This window comes from Hylobates moloch, unplaced genomic scaffold (assembly GCF_009828535.3).
Source record: "Hylobates moloch isolate HMO894 unplaced genomic scaffold, HMol_V3 SCAFFOLD_2, whole genome shotgun sequence".
Lineage (NCBI taxonomy): Eukaryota > Metazoa > Chordata > Mammalia > Primates > Hylobatidae > Hylobates > Hylobates moloch.
The window spans coordinates 94115680-94127354 of NW_026652277.1; the positions used below are offsets into that span (position 1 = coordinate 94115680).

The 11675-nt window shown below is 38.7% G+C and overlaps 1 protein-coding gene across 1 annotated transcript in view; it reads left to right on the plus strand.

Moving 5' to 3' along the window:
- LMBRD1 (LMBR1 domain containing 1) overlaps window positions 1–11675 on the plus strand; it is a 127306-nt gene that overhangs the window by 15958 nt on the left and 99673 nt on the right. Inside the window, exon 3 of the mRNA XM_032154196.2 lies at window positions 594–654. Coding sequence (XP_032010087.1) covers window positions 594–654 — 61 coding nt within the window. The remainder of the gene's footprint in view (window positions 1–593; window positions 655–11675) is intronic.

An 11675-nucleotide genomic window follows, 5' to 3' on the forward strand; every position in this document is an offset into this window, starting at 1 on the left:
AAAAAAATGTATAATATGTTCAAATATGTTCTTTCTGAGGTACTAATCACGTTTGTTACTCTCTGCATAAAATTCATCACTATTTTCCGTTGCTGTTAGGACAAAGTCCAAAATACTCAACATGACTCACAAGCCCCTGACATACATGTCCTTCTCTTCCCTCTCTCCACCTGCTTTCTCTTACCTTTCTAAAAGCTCAGTTGAATCTATATTTAGCTTCTTGAAGTTTTTTTCAAACATTCTGTGTATGTTCTTTTCTCCCTTCTTTCCTTCCTACTATTTTCTCTGTTTCCCTGAGATCATTCTCCCTCCTTTCAGGTCTCAGTTTAGTCATTTTTGAGAAGCCATTCCTGATCTTCAGTTTGGGTTAGGTGCCTTTTGTCTTTGTGTTTTGCCAGAACTGTGTTGTCTTATCGCAGCATTTACATACTGAAATTTGTCTATTGTCTGTCTCTCACTTATTGAAGACATAGATTGTTTTTATTTGAGTGGATAGATTTTGGAAGTGATATTCAGTCGTATTAAAACTTGACTCTTAATTGTTAGGCAAATGGATGTTTCATTAATATTTCTATTGTTTCCTTTTATCCTAGGACTGGGCTAATGCTAATGTCAGCAGACAGATTGAGGACACTGTATTATATGGTTACTATAGTAAGTATCTTTCAGTTTCTCTTCCTATTTGGACTGCTAACCAAAATATTGATACAGCTCCGATGAGTGGAGAACCCCAGGTTCTTCCTCTTGGGTCGAATTAGAAAAAAATGACATGGACACACATGGAGTAGTTTTAAGGAGCAGGGAGTTTAATAGGCAAGAAAGAAGGGTGAAGAAAGAAAGAAGAAGCTCTCCTGTACAGAGACAGAGGGAGGGGAGCTCCAAAGCCAAGAGAGGGAACCCCACCTGCCACGGATACCATTCAGGTATATGAAGAGGCTGGAGGTGGCAGTGTTTGATTGCTTGGTTTGACCAGGCATGTCATCCACATAGCCTGCAAAATAAACAAAACAAAACGGACCCTCCCACCCTAGCTTTTAATATGCAAATACAGGGTGCCATGATGTTCTACACAGATGGGGATATGTGGGGGCGGCCATGTCGCCAGGAACATGTGGGGCAAGGGCAAGAAGAACAGTGCGGGTATTGCCATGTTTGGGTGGACCCAGTTTCTAATGGCTTGCATTTGCATATCAAAGGTTGCCGGCCTGGCTCTAAGAGCCAGGGAAGAAACTTTTCTGGAGATGCTTTAAAAAATGAAAAGGTCCTTCCTAAGGACCCTTTTCCTCTCTATCTGCCTACAATAATTTCTTAATAACTCCTACAATATAAAGCTACATATAAACTTTTAATTTTGAAACCACATATGAGATTTCTGTTTTCTACAACAGGAATAAATAATATGTATTCATTCTCAAAATCCTGAAACTTCTTGAACCTACTTTGCTTCATTTACATTCACTTTGTAACACTTCTTTGTAGCAGTTCAATCAAGTTACTTTAAATCTCACCTCTCCTTTTATGGTTACCAATTTCCCACTCCTGTTTTCTTGATTTTAAATTTCAGTTTTCTAAAACTTTTTTCTAAGTATTGCCATTGGTAGACTGCAGTCTCCGGGGAATTTGTACTACCAACTTTATTCTCCACAGAGTCATTTTAATCCCGGACTTAATGGTTGCTTGGCTCCTCCTCCTTCCCTCCCTCAAACATCCTTCTCAGTATTAGATTATAAAAGCTTTATAATAATACAAAAGCTAAATGTTTCCAAAATTTTCCCTTTAAATAAACATGAAACTTGTGTTTTATTAAAAAAGTGTAATTGTTGAGTTAGGAGAGGGATGTCATTTTTTTCAGCAATAAAGATGCTGAATAAGATTTCAGTAGGACATTAAATGGGAAACTGAAAAAAATCTACAGAAGTTTCTATGGATAGGATATGTTTTTGAGTTCCATTGAATTTTTTTTTTTTTTTTTTTTTGAGACTGAGTCTCACCCTGTTGCCCAGGCTGGAGTGCAGTGGCACAATCTCAGCTCACTGCAGCCTCTGCCTCATGGGTTCAAGCGATTCTCCTGCCTCAGCCTCCCGAGTAGCTGGGATTACAGGCACACACCATCATGCCCAGCTAATTTTTGTATTTTTAGTAGAGATGGGGTTTTACCATGTTGGCCAGGCTCGTCTTTAACTCCTGGCCTAGTGATCCGCCCATCTTGGCCTCCCAAAGTGCTGGGATTACAGGCGTGAGCCACCGCGCCCGGCTCCATTGAATTTTAATTCAGCTGCTTTGCTCCTTTGCCTTTATCCTGATCTAAAATCTGTAGGCCCCATGAAATTTTATTTCTTTTGGGTAGATTTTAGAATTTATGAAATTTCAAAATATAATTTAATATTTCTGATGAATATATTAAATATAATAAAATACAATTTTGACCTATTAAGTAAAAAGTTTTGAAATGGAGCTATATTAAGTAGAATGTTGCCTTTTTAGTATAAATAGAATATAAATACTTCTACACAAAGTTTTGGGGGGAGGTCTGTCACCTGTATGACACTAAAGTGTAGTGATTCTGTAGAAGATATGATGAGATAAGCCAATTTATACCTTAGTGAAGTCAAGGTCTGTGAACTGTATCTTATCGTTGAACCTAGAGGCCATTGGACTAATCCTTTGTAACTAAGTTCGCAAAAGACTTGTAAACTGGAATGTTAATTCATGCAGCCTTTTTCAGTTTGTTCTATGGAGAGAATTAAGCCCACAGAAAAGAATTTTAGTAAGTATTTTTCTTAGTCCTCCCAAAGATGGTGTGTTCTCAATCCACTCAAGGATAATATGCCCTTAGTATCATTTTAAATGCCTGGGAGATAAGGTAATCATTACAAACAGTAGATGTCTTGGGACTTAAGGCTTGATTTCCTGTAGAACTTAATTTATAGTGAGAAATATAATTGCTTTGAATAGGATAGTTGAGACACTGATCTAGGAAAAAAATTTGTTTAAAAAGCCAGATTATGAATTGAAAAATTTGTTTTATGACCATGGAATCAAAACAAGAAAATTTAATTGGATAATATGAATGGTTAGTGGTATAATATTAGTCATCTCCATCTCAGCTATGGCTAATAGGCCTTTGGCTCTGACCCAGCAGTGACCTACAGCTAGGAGCCTGAAAGGATTCCACAGCTTTAAAGGTAGTTACTATCCTGAAGCTCAGCTGTTTCTTTTGAAATGCTAGGTACTATCTAACTGCCCTAATAGGAAACATCTAATATGTCTTCTCCTGGATTTTGAGGACTATACAGAGTTCAAATAGAAAACACAGTTTTTGTCCATCTCTTCTGTCAGAGGCTAAGTTTGTCTAATCCTTCCTATCCTTCCTAATATATCAACATATTTTCATGATTTAACCTTGCCAGGCCCTCTGTAAGACTTTTACATTCAAAATCTTATCTGGTTTTCATGAATGCCCTCTCTCCCTTTTTTTTTTTTTTGTTATTTTCTACCTTTCACAGATGAAGAAATTGATGTGGAGAGATGCTGAAGATCACTTTGTTAGTAAATGGCATATAGCCCAAAGTAGTTCTTATTTCCTCAGCTGTAGCTTCTTACTGTTAAGTGAGCTGCCTTTTGATAAATAGTACTGGGGATGTTACTTATAAGAATGATTAGCATCACTGAACTCCCAAGAGCAGCTTCAGAAATCATCTGGGGACTTTTTTTTTTTTTTTGGCGACAGAGTCTTGCTCTGTTGCGCAGGCTGAAGTGCAGTGGTGCAGTCTCTGCTGACTGCAACCTCCGCCTCCTGGGTTCAAGCAATTCTCCTGCCTCACCCTCCCTAGTAGCTGGGATTATAGGCACATGTCACCATGCCCGGATAATTTTTGTATTTTTAGTAGAGACAGTTTCACCATGTTGGCCAGGCTGGTCTCGAACTCCTGACCTCAGGCGACCTCCCGCCTCAGCCTCCCAAAGTGCTGGGATTATAGATGTGAGCCACTCATTTTGCCTGGACCCCTTTTTTATTTTTTTGAGACGGAGCCTCCTTCTGTCATCCAGGCTGGAGTGTAGTGGCACAATTTCGGCTCACTGCAACCTTCGCCTTCCAGGTTCAAGTGATTCTCTTGCCTCAGCCTCCCGAGTAGCTGGGATTACAAGCGTTCGCCACCATGCTCAGTTAATTTTTGTATTTTTAGTAGAGGTGGGGTTTTGCCATGTTGGTCAGGCTAGTCTCGAACTCCTGACCTCAAGCGATCTGCCTGCCTCAAAGTGCTAGGATTACAGGTGTGAGCCACTGCACCTGCCCACTGGGGACATTTTAAATAATACAGAATGGTAGATTGTATCCAGAGAGATTCTGATTTACTTTGTTGTGATAGGCAGCCCGTGAATCTATTACTAAAAATTTAATGGTGCTGATTCTGATTTTAGCACAGCCAAGTTTAGAACCCAGTGGCCTAAGTCAGTGGCTTTTCTAAAGATGTCTCTTGTGCATGTGTAATAAGATAAAGGTTTGAGGGATAAGGTGGCTAAGCATTGACTCCATGGGACCTACTTATGCTTTAATTGTCCTTTGTGTTCGGGTTCCATGTGTGTTTTCAAAAGAAGAGCTTTCTGTTAACAGATCATGTGATAATCTCTTTTCTAGAATATTAAGATTAATGTTTAGATGCTTAATTCGTGATAACTTAGAGTAAACTGTATACATATTTTCCTTCATAGAGTTACTAATGCAGGGTTTTTTCTGTATGTGTCAAGTTTTCTTAGGCACCAGTTTAGGTGCTAGTTTAGATGCTAGTTAGTTTTCCATAGAAGAGAAACTGATCAAAAAGATTTAAACTCTTACAACTCCTAAAGAAATTTTAGTCATCTTCTTCAATGAAATTGTTTAGGAGTGTTAACTACTTTCAAACTACTGATTCAAATTTATAGTCTCACTGCTTTTTCATACTCCATGACATCGAAATCTGTTGGCCTATTTGCACTTTGAATGGATCTTTTGTCCATTTGTCAAATGCCAAATAAGACAGTTGACATTACGCCTCACTCATTTGGAAAATACTTGTTCAGTGAATAATACAGATCTTCTGAATGTTGACACATATCATTATACATTGAAAAAACCACATTTGTTAATACCGCCATTACTCTTATCAGAAAAGTATGTATTGAGAAGCTGTAAAGCTCAAAGATAGATTCAAGTTTTCCAACATTCTAATTTTCTCTTGAAAGCTTCAGTTTTATCATTGGTAACAAATACTGTCACTTATTTCCTTTGGAGTGACAGTCTCACTGTTATTTTTGAGAAAGCCTGTCTAATAATCAAGTCTGGATAACCATTGCTTATCTGTCAGTTGTTCTTTCAAGTAAAAATGATGTTCTTTGAAAAAAAAGTGGCTAGTGTAGCTCACAACTCAAAGAGCGCAGACAAAATTGAGATGCGAAACACAAGTACAGCATGGTTTATGTGTATTTCCGGTCACACAGAATATTAAAAGGATGTATATGCAAATATGGACACTAAAATTTTTACTGCTTCAAAAGGGACTTTTGTGAATGAAAGGCTCAAATCTCCCTCCTCCCTGAAGAATACAATGACTGCTAGCGTAATTTGAGTCTACTATCTTGATTCCTGTAAAGGGGCAGCAGTTTTATCCACTGTTGTTTTTGCAGCATTAGTTTAACTGTAAACATAGTGGAAAGGCACATAACATCTTAGTATCATTATGCAAATAGTTTTGATGTTGTGAATACCCTGAAAGGATCTCTGCAAATCCTAGGGTCTGGAAACCACATTTTTAAGGATCTTCTGTTACATTAATGGAATTTGGGGTGTTTTGTTCTGAGAAGCTGGCAGAAATCAGGCTGCCTGCTGCTTCTCCTTGTGAACACTCCCCAGCTGTTGATTAGTTATTAATAATCCTCATTAACTGAAGCTACTTACAAAGCAGATTCAGTTTTCTGGAGCTTGTTGAAGTATGAGAGGGTAAAGTTGTTCCTTTTCATCCTATTCCCTGCACACCTAAGTACTCTGTGATCAGGAGACTCCCTCATCTGGGAAGGTTATGCCCGCCCCAGGAACTTTAAGGATTCGTAATTTGTACCTTTTATTTCTTTTGAATGTTTTATTTAGTCCTCCCTCCCTCCCTCCCTCCGTCCCTGCCTCTTCCTGCCTGCCTGCCTGCCTGCCTGCCTGCCTGCCTCCCCCCCCCCCCCCCCCCCCCCCCCCCCCCCCCCCCCCTTCCTTCCTTCCTTCCTTCCTTCCTTCCTTCCTTCCTTCCTTCCTCTCTGTATTTTGGGCAGGAGTGCAGTGGCGTGATCATAGCTCATTGTAAACTTGAACTCCTTGGGCTCATGCAGTCCTCCCACCTTGGCCTATCAAAGTGTTGGGATTACAGGCATAAGCCACCACACTCAGCCTACTATTTTCTTTTATAAAACTGCCCTTGTGTGAGTTTTTAGTTCTGAGTTTTGTTTAATTTCGTATTTAGACCTGCTATGCAGGCTTAGCAGTGACTTCTGAGTTCTGTTTAATTTCATATTTAAGCCTGCTATGCAGTCCTTTTATCCCTTATGTTGTCTGTGTTTTATTTAGCCTTTTATCTAAATTGTTTTTATTTCAAATTTATTTTTATCTTTATATTTGGCTCTCCCTATTTCTACAACCCCTGCAGGCATGCAAAAATAAGAAGTGAGAAAAAACATTAAGTAAAAGGAAATTCATGTAAAAGAAGTTAATGAAAGGCAGGGGGTAAATGAATTAAAACTGTCCCAAACCCTAAGCAGGAATTATTTGAGGCTATTTTTGATTAGTTCTTCTGTAATTGGCCTATCATTTCCTCATGTTATTAGCCTTTTCTCCCACTACTAATAAAGACATACCCAAGACTGGGTAATTTATAAAGAAAAAGAGGTTTAATGGACTCACAGTTCCACGTGGCTGGGGAGGCTTCATAATCATGGTGGAAGGTGAGGAGGAGCAAAGTCACATCTAACATGGTGGCAGGCAAGAGCATGTGCAGGGGAACTCCCCTTTATGTAAAACCATCAGATCTCGTGAGACTTACTGACTGTCATGAGAACGGCATGGGAAATACCTGTCCCTATGATTCTATTGCCTTGCACTGGGTCCCTCCCATGACACATGGGGATTATTACAGTTCAAGATGAGATTTAAGTGGGGACACAGAGCCAAACCATATCATCCACATAGACTTTCTTCTCTTGACACTAGTTTTCAGGCTATCATCTTGTGTGTAGATGTAAATTGAATCATATAGTTCATAATGTTTTGTGTTTGGCTTCTTTAGTGCATAACATTATATTTGAAACATCTATATTGATGCAGGCAACAGTACTCTGTTGATTCTTATTATTATATCAACATACCGTAGTTTATTTATCCATGCTAGTGTTGATGAAAAATGGGGTTGTTGACAATATTTGGTCTTTTCAAATGCAGCTGTTAAGAAGATATTATCTATGTACATTTAAAAGATTTTTACTGCATTGCTTTCCATTGTATGGATGTTCATAGTCAAAAATCCAAGTTTGTTAGGTGTTTAATAACATTTTTTTTTGCTGTTAAACAATTTTGTAGTAAAAATAGGAGTGAGTCAAAGTGTACACATATTTAGATGAATTAAGTTATGGAACTAAGGGAGAATAAGATGAACTGGGAAGCTTTTCAGTTCCAGTTTCTATGCCAGACTTTTAGAGCACCTAAGAGAGTTTTTTGGAAGTTGTTTTTCATTCCCTATTGATTAGGTGCTGATAATTTGTATCTGGAAACTTTTTTATGTATTTTGAACTTAGGTTTATCTTAGTGTGTTTTGTGCTGTTAGAATACTCAAAACTTGGTAATTTGTAAGGAACAGAAATTTATTGGCTCACAGTTCTGGAGGCTGGGAAGTTCAAGATGAAGGAACTGGCATCTGGTAAGGGCCTTCCTGCTGTCATCCCATGGCAGAAGGGCAACGGAGGAGAGGGCACACAGCCTTTTATAATGAACCCACTCAGGTGATAATGACATGAATCCACTCATGAGCGGTCACCCTTGCTACCCAAACACCTCCCATTAGGCCCTACCTCCCAAAACTACCATATTGGGTAGTGATCATGAACTTTGAGGGACACATTCAAATCATAGTAGGGTTTACAACTCCTAGAATCTAACTTAAGAAGAGTACGTGAGACCTTTGAAGTTGACTTCTTTGTGATTTCTCCACCTGTGAAATGGTGATAAAGTAGTACCTACTTCATAATGTTAGGAGTGTGAGACATGTGATTAGTGCTAAATAGGTATTATTCACTGCTGTTTATTCAAATCAGATAAGAGAACAAGAGAAATTTTCTCTGTTAATGCAATGATATAGGAAAGTTAATATTGAAAGAACTGACTAGTATCATCAAATTTCAATCTTCTTGATACTATTGTTTTGAAAACATCTCTAATAATATATTTCAGTGCTTTTCCAGACAAGATAGAAAGACTGAGACTGATTTTGAGATTTGTTTGATTCAAAATCCTTTTTATAAAATCTTGTTTGATAAGATACAGTTGTGTCCTGTCTCCTGCCCCTTTTCCCCCTTTTTAAAAGAAAGTATTCTTAATTAAAGGGGATGTTTTCTAAGTGGTTTCTGGTTAAGTTTGCTCAAGAGATTATCTAGATAATCTCTAGAGACCTACTAGCCTAAGAATTTGTTTCCAGTTGGAAATACTAAGAAAGCAAGTGATCTCTTGAACTTATAACTAGTGTGACTTGTACTTTTTGTCTCCAAATGAACTGGTGATTTCTCACGTTAATATCATAAACCTTCCTTCACACTCCAGATTTTGGAGATTGAGACATATGTTCTTGGTTTTTCTTCTTATGTTCTTGGTTGTGCCTTTTGAGTTTCCTTTCTTGGTTCATTCTCTTTTTTCTGACCTTTGAAAATATTTGTATGCCCCAGGGGTTAATCCTTGAACCTGTTCTGTTTCAGTTAACCCTTTGGTGATTTTATACCATTGCTTCCTTCTAAATATCACCTATATGCCCAATTCCCAGTTTCGAATCTTTGTGCAGACCTCTCTGGAACGTCACAATCCTATGTCCAACCGTTACAGAACTCTCTACCAAAAAATCAAAGACATCTCAGATTGAACATTTCTAAAGCAACTGACCTTTAATCTGTCATACAGTAGGTTTTTTTTCTTATAGTGGATAGCAACAAGAAGGATAGAGTTTCTCAGACTGAAAACCTTGGAGTCATCCTTGAATCTTTACTTTTTCACATTTTATGTCAAATATGGCAGAAAATTCCCTTGTTCTTGATTTTCAAAATTTATCTAGAATTTGACCACTTCTCACTACCTTTTTCTTTCTGGCTATAATCCTGTCTAAGACACCATTGTCTCTTTTGGGGTTATCACAGGAGTCTGTCTTTTCTACTCTTGTTTTATTCACAATATAGCAGTCAGAGTGATTCTTTAAAAATATGACACTTCTGTTCCTTATCTGCTCAAAACCCTGAAGTAGCTTCCCATGTAATTCATAGGAAATGACAAAGTCATTACTGAAGCCTGCAGGGCCTTATGTGATCTGGCATTCTTCCCCACCCCACAAACTTCTTTGTCCTCATCTACTATTTTGCTGTGCTAGGCAAACTCTCATGATGGCCCACAATGCTGTCCACCTCCTAATATTCATGCCCTTATGTAATTCCCTCCTTTTGAGTGTGTGCTGGACCTCGAAATTTGCGTCTGCCAAAGAGAATGTGGCTAAAATGATGCTGATGGGATGTCACTTCTGAGATGAGGTAGAAGACAGTGACTTTGTCTTGCTTGTACTCCTTGGCTTTTTCTCTTGCTTGCTCATATTAAGCAAGCTGCCACTTTGTGTACTGCCTCATGGAGAGGCCCACGTAGCAAGGAACTGATAGTGGCCTCCAGCCAACAGCTAGTGAGGAACTGAATCCTGCCAAAAACTCAGTGAGTGAACCTGGAAGCAGGTTCTTCCCCAGTCAAGCCTTGGGATAACTGCTGCATTGGCTAACATCTTGATTGCAGCCTTGGGAGAAGTTCTGAGCTTGGGGACCCAGCTAAACTGTGCTCATATTCTTGACTCATAGAATCTGTCAATAAATGTTTTTTTTTTTTTTTTTTTTTAAATGGACTTACGGTCCTGCTCTACAATGTGCAGTTTTTACATATGTATCCATGTGCCATTTGTTTCCTGACCCTTAATCGTCCTTTTAGATTAGGTGTATCTCTAATGTGTCCTCCCGTCCCCGGAGTGTGATGTTCCCCTTCCCGTGTCCATGAGTTCTCATTGTTCAATTCCCACCTATGAGTGAGAACATGCGGTGTTTGGTTTTTTGTCCTTGCGATAGTTTACTGAGAATGATGTTTTCCAGTTTCATCCATGTCCCTACAAAGGACACGAACTCATCATTTTTTATGGCTGCATAGTATTCCATGGTGTATATGTGCCACATTTTCTTAATCCAGTCTATCGTTGTTGGACATTTGGGTTGGTTCCAACTCTTTGCTATTGTGAATAGTGCCGCAATAAACATACGTGTGCATGTGTCTTTATAGCAGCATGATTTATATAGTCCTTTGGGTATATACCCAGTAATGGGATGGCTGGGTCAAATGGTATTTCTAGTTCGAGATCCCTGAGGAATCGCCACACTGACTTCCACAATGGTTGAACTAGTTTACAGTCCCACCAACAGTGTAAAAGTGTTCCTATTTCTCCACATCCTCTCCAGCACCTGTTGTTTCCTGATTTTTTAATGATGGCCATTCTAACTGGTGTGAGATGGTATCTCACTGTGGTTTTGATTTGCATTTCTCTGATGGCCAGTGATGATGAGCATTTCTTCATGTGTTTTCTGGCTGCATAAATGTCTTCTTTTGAGAAGTGTCTGTTCATGTCCTCTGCCCACTTTTTGATGGGGTTGTTTGTTTTTTTCTTGTAAATTTGTTTGAGTTCATTGTAGATTCTGGATATTAGCCCTTTGTCAGATGAGTAGGTTGCAAAAATTTTCTCCCATTCTGTAGGTTGCCTGTTCACTCTGATGATAGTTTCTTTTGCTGTGCAGAAGCTCTTTAGTTTAATGAGATCCCATTTGTCGATTTTGGCTTTTGTTGCCATTGCTTTTGGTGTTTTAGACATGAAGTCCTTGCCCACGCCTATGTCCTGAATGGAATTGCCTAGGTCTTCTTGTAGGATTTTAATGGTTTTAGGTCTAACATATAAGTCTTTAATCCATCTTGAATTAATTTTTGTATAAGGTGTAAGGAAGGGATCCAGTTTCAGCTTTCTACATATGGCTAGCCAATTTTCCCAGCACCATTTATTAAATAGGGAATCCTTTCCCCATTTCTTGTTTTTGTCAGGTTTGTCAAAGATCAGATAGTTGTAGCTATGCGGCATCATTTCTGAGGGCTCTGTTCTGTTCCATTGATCTATGTCTCTGTTGTGGTACCAGTACCATGCTGTTTTGGATACTGTAGCCTTGTAGTATAGTTTAAAGTCAGGTAGCGTGATGCCTCCAGCTTTGTTCTTTTGGCTTAGGATTGACTTGGCGATGCGGGCTCTTTTTTGGTTCCATATGAACTTTAAAGTAGTTTTTTCCAATTCTGTGAAGAAAGTCATTGGTAGCTTGATGGGGATGGCATTGAATCTATAAAT